At 52.2% G+C, this 14,284-nt stretch overlaps 1 protein-coding gene across 2 annotated transcripts; it reads left to right on the forward strand.

Annotated features, from left to right (window-relative positions):
• Positions 1–587: 587 nt before the first annotated feature.
• DLL3 (delta like canonical Notch ligand 3) lies at positions 588–9,614 on the forward strand. Of its 2 annotated transcripts, XM_058280239.2 has the most exons (9): positions 588–1,216; positions 1,341–1,622; positions 2,456–2,513; positions 3,563–3,721; positions 4,801–5,018; positions 6,149–6,371; positions 6,581–7,172; positions 7,423–7,507; positions 7,826–9,614. In XM_058280239.2, the coding sequence occupies exons 1-9, from the start codon at positions 1,148–1,150 to the stop codon at positions 7,829–7,831; spliced, it is 1,692 nt and encodes a 563-aa protein (XP_058136222.1). In that variant the 5' UTR covers positions 588–1,147; the 3' UTR covers positions 7,832–9,614. The 2 variants fall into 2 exon arrangements, with proteins under 2 accessions (XP_058136222.1, XP_058136221.1); XM_058280238.2 differs by lacking the exon at positions 7,423–7,507.
• Positions 9,615–14,284: the final 4,670 nt, after the last annotated feature.

A 14,284-nucleotide genomic window follows, 5' to 3' on the forward strand; every position in this document is an offset into this window, starting at 1 on the left:
CACCAAAAAAACACACATTTACTCGCAGTTAGAACCGGAGGGCTGGACATCTGCTCCTGCCTTGCCCTCCTTGCTGTGGCCCTGGAATACTAAGGGGCTTCTGGAGGGCCCAGGGGCGTCCGCCTTTCATCCTGGGGTGGGGGAGCTGGCCCCGGGTGTACGAGGACGGAATTTCCTGCCCGTTTGCTGCTCACACCTTCCGGAGGCCAAACGGGCGGCCCAGCTGCGGCGCGGGGCGGGGCGCGGCGCCCGGCAGATGGCGGCATTTACATACAGCTGGGCGCCCCCGCGGCGCGGCCCCTCGCCCGGGCGTCGCAGGCGTCCGCGATGCGGGGGGGGGGGGGGGGGGGGGGGCGGGGGGGGGGCTTTGTCTTGGGGTGGGGGATGGGGGGAGAACACACCCAAGCACACAGGGGGGCCACAAAGAACCCCAACCCATCATAACCACACACGGCTCCACCCGAGGACCTCCCACCAGGCCCCCAGAATCGATGCACGCCCAGGCGGGGTCACGCGGAGCCCTCAGCCATTCACGAGCTCACGCAGCCTTCGCCGCACACACAAACGCACACGGACCCCCCAGAGCCACCCCGGCCCAGGCCACCAAGTCACGCTACACGCAGAAATCACACACACAAACCGAGCAGGCCCCGCACGGCCACACGGCCACGAAGCCCCCCGTTTCCCATCCGCGCGCGCACATACACATGGAAGCTTAGAATTATTCCCCACCGTAAACAGGCTGCGCCGCGCACAACCCCAGGCACACACTGAGCCACACGGCCTCGCACAGGCACAACCGCTAAGCCTGCACCGCCCCGAGGGGCTCGCCCCGGCCGCGCACACGCACACCCGCAGCACCCTAACATCGTTGGGACCCTCACACAGGCTTAGCCCTCCCCCCTCCTCAGCCGCATCAAAGGGGCGCCCACGAGCAGCCGCGCACCGCCCCGGGGCCCCACCCTCACGCCACCGCCGGTTCCACAACCGCACAATCTCAGGGGGCTCCTGCCCGCACCCCTTCCTCTGCGAGCCCCCTCCCTCCGGGTGCCCCGGACACCCGCGGCTGCCTGGAGGGGCGGGGCCGCCCCCTCGGATATAAGACTCCGGAGCCAGCAGCTGCCACCGCCGAGACCCCCGAAAGGCCATGGTCGCCCCGCGGACGCCCCGGCTCCTGCCGCCCACGCTGCTCCTGGCGCTCCTTTCTCTTCCCCAGGTCAGAGACCCGCGGGAGGGGAAGGGAAGGATTCGGGGTGACGGGGGCGACCCGGGAGCCAGGGGAGGGGCCGCGGCGCCTGGGTCCCACCCAGCCCCTCACCCTGGGCCCCTTTCCGCCCCAGGCGCTGCCGGCCGGCGTCTTCGAGCTGCAGATCCACTCTTTCAGGCCGGGCCCGGGCCCCGGGGCCCCGCGGTCGCCGTGCAGCTCCCGGGGCTCCTGCCGTCTCTTCTTCCGCGTCTGTCTAAAGCCGGGGGTCTCCGAGGAGGTGGCCGGGTCCCCGTGCGCGCTGGGCGCTGCGCTGAGCGCCCGCGGACCGGTCTACACTGAGCAGCCGGGGGCCACCGCGCCGGACCTGCCGCTACCCGACGGCCTCATGAGCGTGCCCTTCCGCGACTCCTGGCCGGTGAGACCCGGCCCGGGCACCCCCGGTGCTGGAGGCCTCAGCCTGCCACCCGCTTGCGACTCCTTTCTGCCCTCCAGCTTCCAAGACCCCAACCTTCTCCCCAGGGTCCCCAAATTCCCAGACCAGTAACTCTACCATCTGCGACCCCATGTTTCTAGACCTCTAAATCTTACATACCCATTGGAATCCCAAATTTTCTGAACCTAACTTTGCTCTCTGGGTACTTCAAAAGCTCTGAACTCAGCAGGGTATGTGGGGGACTTCAAATCCCAGAACTCAAACCCTGCACCTCTGGAAATCCTAAGTGCTCTGCTTCTTAGGGATCCCTAAATACTGGGATCCTCATCTTTATCCCCAAATTTCCTTGCCCCTCGGGAACCCCCACTGTGTTTTGGGGACCCCCAATGTCCTCTTACCTTATCCCTCCTCTGTTCTTCCAAGTCATCTCCAAAATCTCCCCACCCCTACAATCCCAAGAGGACAGGAATGAAGAGACTTGTATTTGAATTCTAGACTCTTGCCCTTCTGGGTGAGCAATTCCTTTTCCCAGCCTCAGTTTCCCCATCTGTAAAATGGGATCATTACGTTATCTCAAAGGGCCTCAAGTGAGGAATCCAACCAGGTAGCTTGAGTAAAGTGCTTAGCACATAATAAGTGCTCAAAAGAGCAAACCAAACATGTCATCCCTTCCTGGGGCCAGGCCCTCTGGGAATTGTGCCTTGTCTGCCTAGTTCCCAGAGTGGCCATCACACTTCACCCCTGAAGTCTGGCCTTCACTGAGTTCCCACCCTGACCACCGCCTGTTGTTCTTTCCTCTTCCCCAACCCACCCAGGGCACCTTCTCTCTTATCATTGAAACCTGGAGAGAGGAGTTAGGCGAGCAGATTGCAGGTGGGTGTTTTTAGTCTTGGAACTGTGGTGGGGGACGTGGGAGCTCCCAAGAATTGGGGTGTGTTGTGGGCTACAGGATGGTAACATGGGGTGCCTGTGGCCCTGAAGGAATGCAGAGTGGGGTGTTTACGGGATGACCGGGCGTATGATGTCATCGCAGCTCACGGAGGGGGTGCTGAGCACGGACACCTCCAAGGCTCTTGGCACCTCAATACAGAAATCACCTGGGTGAGGGAAGCTGATTTATTATCTTGGAACTGAAGCCACCAGAATAGGATACAGCCCTTCACAGCTCAGCTCTGGTGGCTTCTAGCATCGTGATTTTGAGAATCCAGGGTCAATGTTGAGTTACTTCTGGTTTCTCTGTGGGAGGTTCTGCCACTATGTTCACATAAAGGTCTCGGGGAGATCTGTGGGAACTTGCAGCTTCACCAGGGAGAACACCGAGCAAAGGCTTCAGGTGGGGATATGGGGTGCTCTTAACCTTACCTTGGGGGGGGGGGACTCTGAGCACTACGTAGGGCTTGGCAGTGTGTGGGGGGGTTCTGCTGCCCTTCTGATACAAGGGAATCTCCTGCAGCACAATGCTAGGGGTGACAGGCTTGCTGTGGAGAAACTGTCACTCTGCCCATATCCGCAAATGGGTAATTTACGGCCTAGGAACTGGAGTCTGTCACCACCTGATAGAGGATGATCCTGAGGCACAGTATGGGGTGTTGTGACCTCATTTCAGGAGACCTGTTATTGTACCTTGGCCATATTGAAATATCAAATGTCACAAGATGTTATAGGGGTAATTTATGGCCTGGCAATTAAGGGTGTCATTACTACTTTAATATACAAAAATTCTAGGATGAAATATGGGGGAGTTAGGACTTCTATAAAAGAACTGCAGCCACCGCGATGGTTACAGGACACTGGATGTGGTCGCCACGTCAAAGGACTCCAGGGCCCCATAAGGGTGGGCCTCGCCAAAGGGGGTGCCCGGTCCTCACGGCGAGGTCCGACTCGGGCTGCGGCCCCTCCCAGCGCCCGCCTCGTCCCCGCAGGGCCCAGCTGGAGCCTGCTGGCACGCGTGGCTGGCTGGAGGCGCCTGGAGGCAGGGGGCCCGTGGGCCCGGGATGTGCAGCGCACGGGCATCTGGGAGCTGCGTTTCTCCTACCGCGCGCGCTGCGAGCCGCCGGCTGAGGATCAGTGTGCTGTACCGCGTGAGTTCATCTCCACCTCATCCCCCCAGGACCCTGGCCCCTCCTTAGCCCCCTTATGGCCCCCAGTCCCTCCTCACAACCCAGCTTGTGATAGGGAACGGGGGACCCTCAGTACCCTCTTGCCATTCGCTACTGCCATTAGGGAAACTGAGGATCCCGGACCTCTCCCCAGCCCTGCCTGGGTACCCCAGTCCCCTCCCTTCCCAGCACTCTCATCAGCCCCGAATAGGAAGCATGCACCCACTTCGTATGCTGGTACCCCCCAGTTTCTTCCTAACCCATGTCCCTCTCCAGATGCCCTCTTTAGCCCACTCGGCAGCTTTAGAAAGTCCTTGCCAACCCCTGAGGGATCTTCCCTCCCTTCTATTGCCGGCCAGGTCTTTTTTTTTTTTTTTTAGGATTTGTTTTATTTATTTCTCCCCCCACCCTCATTGTTTGCTGTTTGCACCTGCTGTCTGCTCTCTTTGTCTGTTTGTGGTGTGCTAGTCTTCTTTTTTTTTGAGTTGGCACCAGAAACTGAAGCCCGGACCTCCCATGTGGGAGGGAGGTGCCCAGTGGATTGCGCCACCTCTGCTCCCCCCACTGCTTTTTGAAGTCTGGAACTCTCTGACCTCTACCCGGGGTCCCCTCAGGATCCTCCCCAAGGTTTGGAGCCCGGCTAAGGCCCCTAGGACCCCCAGACTAATCCAGATCCTCCTAGACTGGCCCTAATCCAAGACCATCCCATGTCCCCCGAAGCCAGGGGCTGTCTCCCCAGTCAAGTATCCCTTTCCCTCCTTCTCCCTTCTTGAAGCTCAAACCTGGAGCCCCTTCCCCATCCTTCCAGGAGCACACCTCGAGCCCTATGGCCTGGGTTCAAATCCTTTCTCCCCACTTCCTAGCTGGGTGAGTTACCGCACCTGTCTGGGCCTCAACTCACAGTGTGTAAACTGCGGATGGCAATACCACCTAGCCCAGAGGGTTGTCACAAGGGTGGCGCACAGAAAGCCCTCAGAAACCTCTCTGCGATTGCCATCCTCCTGGCCTGGCCCTCCCCGGCATCACCATCCCTCTTTCCTCTGCCTCTTGGCCCCACACAGTGGCATGTCGAGCGGGCTGCAGCCCAGAGCACGGCTTCTGTGAGCAGCCTGGCGAGTGTCGGTGCCTGGAGGGCTGGGCTGGGCCCCTCTGCACGGTCCCAGTCTCCACCAGCAGCTGCCTGAACCCCAGAGGCTCATCCTCTGCCGCCGCTGGATGCCTCGTGCCTGGGCCTGGGCCCTGTGATGGGAACCCGTGTGCCAACGGGGGCAGCTGTAGTGTCAGTATCACCCCAACCCCCTCCTCATCCCGACTCCTGCTTTACCCTGGGAGTTCCCCATCTCTGGGACTCCATGAAACTCTGGCCTGGGGAGGAGGGCCTGGGGTAGCCATCAGGGAGGGCTTCCTGGAGGTGCCCAGCTTACGCCTGGGGCTTTGAAAGATTAGGTGATGGGATGGGACTGGGGAGGGCAGACCCAGTGGGTGGCTCCTAAAGGTGGCAATGAGGAAGAAGCACCCTGTGAGGCCACACATTGTCCTCTATGGGCTAGAGAACTACCCAGGGCCCAGGGAGGCTAGGGATTTGGGATCTGGCGAGGGGGAGACATCAGAGAAGGCTTTCTGGAGGAGGTGGGCCCAGGACAGGGTTTCGGAAGTATGATTTGGCTGAGGGGTCATGACTGGAGAGGGGAGAACCAGGTAAGTGGCATGGGGTGAGCAAAGTGTGTCATGAGAATGAGCCGGTTGTGTAAGGGGATGAGGCAGAGTCTAGTGTGGGCCACCTGGACACCGTCACCATGGGACAGTGAGAACACTCAGGGTTCAAGCCGAGGGGGTGGTGCTGGGGAGGGGAGATCAAGAAAAGGATTCCTTTTTGTGTGACCTATGTATCTTTTAAAAAAAAGAAAAAAAATTTATTCCTAAGTATTTTGTACTTTTTGATGCTCTTCTAAATGGGATTTCTTTCTTCATTTCATTTTTGGATTACTCCTTGTTAGTGTATAAAAGTACAATTGATTTTGATAATTTCGGTTGTATCCCTCAACATCCCTGAACTTACCAGTTCTAATATTTGCTTAGTGGATTCCATATGATTTTCTATATGCAAGATCTTGCCTTCTGCAAATAAATATATGTTTACTTCTTCCTTTAAAAAAAAAATAAAAAGGATTCCTGGAAGAGGTGGACGTACAACTAGGACCTCAGAGTAGGATTTGGCTCTGCAGGTGGAATCTGGGAGGGCAGATCCAGCAGGCTGCATGTGGGAGGCAGAAGTGCAGGTGGGAATCCGTGCCTCTGGACTGTTTCCCTGTGCAAGGGGCAGAACCCAATGTCGAGACAGGGGATGGGGGGCAGTGCTAGAGTTTGCTCCAAGGACACTCTGTCCAAAGCCTTCTTGCCTCTACCCAGGAGACGCCGGGGTCCTTCGAATGCGCCTGCCCCCGTGGGTTCTACGGGCTGCGGTGCGAGGTGAGTGGGGTCACATGCGCCGATGGACCCTGCTTCAACGGCGGCCTGTGTGTGGGGGGTGCAGACCCAGACTCTGCCTACGTCTGCCACTGCCCGCCCGGCTTCCAGGGCTCCAACTGTGAGAAGAGGGTGGACCGGTGCAGCCTGCAACCCTGTCGGAATGGTGAGGCGGGGAGGCCAGAACGCGGAGGGGCGGGATGGGGTGGTGCAGTGGGCGGGAGCAGGGCTTGGCCGGACCGTCCTGGGTGGGAATCCCCGTCTTGCCTCCTCGGCCCTGTGGCCTGGGGAAGTGACCCACCCCTCCGAAGCGTGGCGGGCTGGGGGGGGTCCTCCTGCCCCCGGGCTGCGTCCCTGACGCCCCCTTCCCCACAGGCGGGCTCTGCCTGGACCTGGGCCATGCCCTGCGCTGCCGCTGCCGGGCGGGCTTCGCGGGCGCTCGCTGCGAGCACGACCTGGACGACTGCGCCGGCCGCGCCTGCGCCAACGGCGGCACGTGCCTGGAGGGCGGCGGCGCGCGCCGCTGCTCCTGCGCGCTGGGCTTCGGCGGCCGCGACTGCCGTGAGCGCGCCGACCCGTGCGCCGCGCGCCCGTGCGCTCACGGCGGCCGCTGCTACGCGCACTTCTCCGGGCTCGTCTGCGCATGTGCGCCCGGCTACATGGGCGCGCGATGCGAGTTCGCGGTTCGCCCAGATAGCGCGGACGGCGGCGCCGGTGCTGTGCCCGGGGCCCCGCCCGGCCCCAGGCAGGGAGACCCGCGGCGCTTCCTTCTGCCGCCAGCCCTGGGACTGCTGGTGGCCGCGGGCCTGGCCGGCGCGGTGCTCCTGCTGGTCCACGTGCGGCGCCGTGGTCCCGGCAGGGATACTGCATCTCGCCTGCTGGCGGGGACCCCGGAACCGCCCGGCCACATATTCCCTGACGCGCTCAACAATCTGCGGACGCACGAGCGCCCCGGGGACGGTGCGAGGTGAGGGCTGGAGCCTCAGGGGTGTGCCTTGTCCCTATCGGCTGCGTGTATCAACTTGTGATTGACAGTGTGATTGGCCTGGTTCATTGGTGGGCTTTCCTGATTGGCCCGTTCCTGTTATCCCCTAGCTCTACCTCTTTTCTGATTGGCTCGCCCCGCAGTTCCCTTGGTTGGCCACTGGTTCCTCAATGGAGGGTGGGAAAAATAAGATTGAGAATCTAAATGGTCAGAAGGATCTTTCCTTCCGCAGCCCGTCCCCCGATTGGAGTTGCCCTGAAGGTGGAGACTCTCGAGCAATTTACGTTGTATCTGCTCCTTCCATCTATGCCCGTGAGGTAGCAGTCCCCCTTACTCCCGATATTTTCTTTCGGGGTGGAGCCTCCTTTTTCTCTATTTGTTATATGGGGAAGGGAGAGTTTCTGGAAGGTCCTTAAGCCCACTTTAAATTTCGGATTTAATATAAGTCTTTCTTGCGTTCCTCTTGCTGTCGTTTTGAGCTACTGGCCATTCTTTCTTTGAAAGACCGATGAACTTCAAGAGTTCAGAGTGGGCTGCCTCTGCCAGAACTTCTCACTTGATTTCCGCTCCCTGGGGAGAGGGAGAGGAGGCTGAGCGCGGTCCTTTCTAACGCCTTCTATTCATTTTATTTCTAGGCCTGACCTGCCCCTTCTCCACCATAGCGTGGAAACAGAGCCTGGATGTTTTTGTATTTACTGGGAGGTGACCAATCTTTGCCCCAGACACTCTGGAGTTCAAGCTGAGGGTGCCTGGGAGAATTTTACCTTCGAAAGTTGTACATATTATTTATATTCTATATTTTTCTTTCCCCATTTCACCAGAGATGCATATAAAGGCTCTTATTTTGATCAATTTTGACTAGTCTTAGTGCTTTATATTTGGTGTTGGGGCTCAGAAGAGATTTTGTGTCCTGAGGTAGATAGGACTTTTTCTGTTGCAGAGGGAAAGAAAGTACTCAAACTTGTTTAAATAATAAAAGACAATGTATTAGTTCATTAAAAAGGAAAAACCTGTTGTAAGTATATCTTAAGGCAGGGCTGGATGCAGGGGCTCTGTGGCATCGTTGATGTCTCCTGTTTTGACCAGAATGACTTCCTATGTGAGCAGATCCTCATTGGTCCTGCTTGTCACACGGCCATGTCTGAACCAGTCACCAGGGGAGTATGGCTTGCTCTGATTGGCCACACTTGATCATATGCCCAGTGTGTTTAAGGGAGTAGGGTCCGCTTACCCCAATTTCATGGAATGGCATGAGTGAGGGGGAGTACCTCACCAAAAAAAAAAAAAAAAATCAATACCAGGCAGGCAGTCCCAACAGAATCAACCAGTGAATGAAGAACCCATTTTACAGAAGTCAAAGATGAGATCAGAGAGTGAAGTAACTAATGTAAAGACGGCAAGTGAATATGAGAGCTGGGATGGAATCATCTTTCATAAAGAAATCTCTTCGTATTATGGAAATGTGCTTCTTGGTTTCTAAAAAGCAAAATGGGAACATGTTGACTGCCTTCAATGTTCTGGTGTTTGCATAAAATTAAAAGCCTCAAGAGTAATTTAGCATAACTTCTAAAATGAAAAATACATACTCCCTAAACCCAACAATTGAACTTCTAGGAATTTACCCTACTTATAAGGCTCCACTTATGCACAAAGGTGTGTCTGCGTTGCAGCATTGTATGTAATAGGAACAGACTGGCAACAAGCTAAATGTCTGCTGATAGGGCACTGGTTACATTATGGGCCATTTATAAACAAGTGCTAGTGAAGATGCAAGAGGTAGGAACCCTTGTGTAAAAATGATGCAGTCATTATGGCAATTTGGCAGTTGCTCAGAAAGTTAAATATAGAATTACTATATGACCCAGCAATCCCACTGCTAGGTACATACTCAAAAGAGTGAAAAACAGGGACTTGAACAGATATCTGCACAACAGCATTCATAGTAGCATTATTCCCAACAGCCAAAAGGTGGATGCACTCCCAATGTTCACCAGTAGAATAATGGGTTTAGAAAATATGGTAGATGTAAATACAATGGAATACTATTTATTGTAGAAAGAAAGTTCTGCTATATGCTACAACATGGATGAACCTGGACACCATCATGTTGAGTGAAATAAGCCAGATATAAAACAAATATTGCATGATGTGACTTACAGGAAATAGCTAGAATATGAAAATTGATAGACGCAAAAAGTAGCTTATAGGGAACCTGGGGTGTGGGTGGGGAATAGGTATGTCAGGTACAGAGTTTCTGTTTTGGATGATGGAAAAGTTTTGGTAATGGGTGGTGGTCATAGTAGCCTAACATTGTGAATATAATCAACTCTATGTTCAATTGTGGAAAGTGGTTAAAACGAGAAATTCTATGTTGTATATAAGTTACCACAGTTACCATTAAAAAAAAAGAATGCATGGAAGCTACATTTGTGTTTTAAAAATGGAGTGTGTCTGTGTGTATTGACATAAGCTAGTATATTCAGGACTATTTTGCAAAGAAATATAAGAAAATGGCAATAGTGGTTTTATAATAGGATTTTCAAGAGAATCAGAGCCAACAGGAGATATATATGTGTGTGCGTATTATGTAAATATATGAAGTTAAAAAAAATTTTTTTTAATTTCGTCTTTTTAAAAAATAGATCACAAAAAATTTTACATTAAAAAATATGAGGTGCCCATATACCCCACCCTCCACTCCACCCCTCACTCATCTCACATCAACAACTTCTTTCATCATTGTGGCACATTCATTGCATTTGGTGAATACATTTTGGAGCACTGCTACACCGCATGGATTATAGTTTACATTGCAATTATGAGATTAATAGCAGTTGGCTCATGCAATTGTGCGGATGGGCAAATCCAAATTTCAGAGGGCAGGCGGCAAGCTGGGAACTCTGATGGAGGTTTTCAATGAACTCCCCAGGAGAAACTGGCTGACTGAAATAGAGATGGAAATTCTCCCTTCTGACTGCTGAAATCATCACTTCTCCTTTTAAGGTCTTCAACTGACGGGACAAAACTTCTCCGACTGTTGAAAGCAGTTTCCTCAGGTGATTGTAGATGTAATCAGCCACAGATGCAATCAATTCACTGATCTTTTAAATCCATGAAATATCCTCACAGTAACAATCAAGCCAGTGCTCGCTTGACCAAACAACTGGACACCAAAACCTAGCCAAGTTGACACATGAACTTCACCACCACAGGATGCCTCTGGGAGGGGACCAAGGATGTTGTTGTTTTATCTTTAATATTTTCCTCTTCCATCCCACATTGATTTCTTTGTTCTTTTTCTCATTCAACCTTCTATGTTTTCAAAACTGAAATTCCGTAGTTTTGAGTATATCCACCAGAAACAGCAGAGTCGAAAAGATACACAGAGGAAAAAGTATCCCCTCATCCCTGTTCCCCATCTGCTCAATACTCACCCAAAACCCCAGATAATCTCTGACTTCAGTTTATTGATAACAATATGTGTTTTAGATCTAGGCATGTTTTACTGTCTAACTCATTGCTTTTATTTAGTGCATAGCATTTTAGCTTTTTACCATATTTTATTTTCCATTCTTCCAAGGATGGACTCCCAGATTGCTTTCAACTCACTAGTGGAAAGTGTCTCAGTAAACATCCTCGTATCTGTCCTGTATTCGTTTTCTGCACTGCCTAACAGATTACCACAGAGCTAGCAGTTTACAAACACAGACACACTCATTCCTCATCTTATGCTTTCTGTGGGCCAGTCGTCTAGGCACGGCTTCTGTGGGTCTTCTCGGCTTGGCCGGGGCTGGGTTCTCGCCAGGAGCTTCACTGGGGGAAGCATCTGCTTCCAAGCTCCCTAAGGTTGTTGGCAGAGCTGACTATTTGTGGCTGAAGGATTCATGGCAGGTTGCTTTTGATAGCTGGAAAGTGTGCTTATTGAAATTTCTCCACTTAAGCAGCTTTGAAAATTCTAAACCTAATTGAACTGGTTTTCTATTAATCTAATTTCAGAGGTTTACTCTTTGCCCTTAGGTCCCTGAAGGATATTAACCAGACCTTCTCAGTTTTGCTTCCAAGAATAAGTTAATGTCTCAAAGCAAAATCAGACAGAATGGTGGAAATCTGTAAATTTTCCCAGAGACAAAGAGTTTGATATCCTTGAGCAGTTGTTCACGGAAGAAGCCATGAAGGCCTTGCACCGGCAGAAATCAAGGACAAGCTGGATGTGCTAGAGGCAACACAGCACTGAGAAATTGCACGTACCCTCCTAAGACCTCAGGCATCACTTTTTTTTTTTTTTAACTTGTTTTCCTTCTCCCCCTACCCTCCCCTCTGCCTTTAAAAACCCTAGTTCCTATTCTTACTTTGAACTGGTTTTGGGAAGATTCCCGGTCACAGTAAATGACCTTCTCACTGAAAGAGACATTTGTCCTTTGTAGCATGGGATCAGGCAAGCCGGGCTATTGGAAATAGCCATCCTTATGGTAACACTCCCTCCCCACCCTTGCAACTTTTTGCTTGCTGTCTGCTCTCTGTCCATTCACTGCACGTTCTTCTGTGTTTTTTCTGCTTGTCTCCCTTTTTGTTGCATCACTTTGTTGAGTTGGCTCTCTGCAGCGCTTGCGGGCCGGCGGCTCTTCGCAGCATGTGGGTCAGCCTGCCTTCACAAGGAGGCCCCAGGACGCAAACCCAGGGCCTCCCATGTGGTAGACAGGAGCCCAAATGATTGAGCCATGGCCGCTTCCCATGGTAACACTTTATTTATTTGTTTGTTTGTTTCTCTCCCCTCCCAGTTGTCTGTTCTCTGTGTCTATTTTGCTGCGTGTTCTTTTTGTCCACTTATGTTACTGTCAGAGGCACAGGAATCTGTGTTTCTTTTTGTTGCGTCATCTTGTTGTGTCAGCTCTCTGTGTGTGCAGCACCATTCCTGGGCAGGCTGCACTTTCTTTCGTGCTGGGTAGCTCTCCTTACAGGACACACTCCTTCCACGTGGGGCTCCCCTACGCGGGGGACACCCCTGCATGGCAAGGCACTCCTTGCTTGCATCAGCACTGCACGTAGGCCAGCTCCACACCGATCAAGGAGGCCCGGGGTTTGAACCCGCAGACCTCCCATGTGGTAGACGGATGCCCTAACCACTGGGCCAAGTCCGCTTCCCAGGAACACTTTTTTAAATGCTGCAGTGGAAAAGGGGCAGGGAGAGACTGGTGCTCCACTCTTGTTAGCACTTACTCGTACTCATGTTCTCCAGTCACCTTTGCCACACATTTTATTGGTTAGACCCAAGTCACAGGTCCCACCCACACTGAAAGAGAGGGAATCACACAAAGCCTGAATACCAGGAGGTGGAGAGCACGGGTCCTCCTTAAAGTTCCCCCAGCATAAGTCTGGACCTGTTGGAGAATTTCTCTAGGCTATCATATCAGTCAGGATAGGCTGAGTTATGCTGCAGTGACAAATGATCTTCAAATCCCACTGATTCACAACACAAGTCTATTTCTCATCCATGCTTCATCTCAGCTTGGCTAACTAGGCTTTGCTCCACATTGTTTTCACTCCAGGACTGAGGCTAACAGAACAGCCTCCATCTGGAACATTGCCAGGTACCATGGATGCAGGGGGTGGGGTGGGGAATAGTGAGCCACATGCTGATGTGCTTAAAGCTTCTTACTCACATTTCATTGGCCAAAGCAAGTCACATGGCTAAGCCTGATATCAATGGGGCAGTAAGTATAATCCTTCCTCAGGGAGGGACAGTGAATAGTTTGAACAGAATAGAGTCAGCTGCAGACAGATACTCAAAGAGTTTGCCTGGTCACGGGCCGTGTGCTACCCATTTCATCAAGTATGAACAGATTGCTTCCTCAGTCCACACTCCTACCAGGATGTACAAGTATTCCTGGGGAGATTGTTTAATCACTGTGGACCCCTTTGTTCTATTTAATTTTTCCCTCTTGCACATATTGTTTTGGGAAACCTCAGGAAGTTCTCCTCTGAAATCAGGTAGATTTTTCTTTTTCATGGGCAGCAAATGGAATAGCAGGCTGATTTCTTCTGTTGTTCTGAAAGGAGGTAAGCTGAAAGCTGCCAGATAAATAGGAAGGGAGAAATAGACTCCATCTCTTGTGGAAGGTGGAAGGTCACATTTCCAAGGTGATGGGTCCCAGGAAGGGTGGAGAATCGGGTCATTTATACAATCTATCACACTTATATGCCCTTCTCCCCCCTTTTAAAACTCAGCTACACATGCAGTTTATTGATATGCTTTGGTACAATTTTAGTCCTCCTTTTCCCAATCCCAGGCATGTTAACAGTCACTTAAAAATCATGCTACATGGGGAGCGGATGTGCCTCAAGCAGTTGGATGCCCACCTCCTGCTTGGGAGGCTCTGGGTTCTGTTCCTGGTGCCTCCTAAAGAAGATGAGCAGACAGCGAACGGACAGATGAGGGAGCCCCCTCAGGGAAGGGAAGAATAAAAATAAATAAGAAAAATACTAACACTGCCCCCCAATAAAAAGGTTATAGATAGAAAAAATTAAAGACTCAAATGGTCAATGAATAATTGAAAACATATTTTTAAAAAGCATGCTACATTATTTTGGAGGAAATACTTGGCTGGGGAAACAACTGTGGCTCACTCAGTTGGGCTCCCGCCTACCACATGGGAGTTCGTGCCCCGGGACCTCCTTGTGAAGGCGGGCTTGTCTGCAGGCCATGAGAGCTGACTTAGCAAGGTGACACAGCAAAAAAAAAAAAAAAAAAAGGGAGACAAGCAAAAAAAAAAAAAACCCGCAGAAGAATGCTTAGCAAATGGACACAGAGAGCAGACAGCAAGCAAGCTGCAAGGGGGAGGGGAATAAATAAATTTAAAAAATAAAAAACACAGACACAGAAGAACACACAGAGAGCAGACAGCAAGCAAAAAGCTGCAAGGGGTGGGGGTAAAAAAAATTCTTCAGCTGAACATGTTTAAAGAAATCCTGGAAAATTTTTCTTATTAAAACATTTTGGTTTTAACTCATCAGCTACCTGATGTCTAACACAGAGCATGTCACCCTCGGGTCAATGTGAATGCACATCCAGCAGGATTGGCTTTCAAAAGTCATTC

Source organism: Dasypus novemcinctus, chromosome 18 (genome assembly GCF_030445035.2).
Source record: "Dasypus novemcinctus isolate mDasNov1 chromosome 18, mDasNov1.1.hap2, whole genome shotgun sequence".
NCBI lineage: Eukaryota > Metazoa > Chordata > Mammalia > Cingulata > Dasypodidae > Dasypus > Dasypus novemcinctus.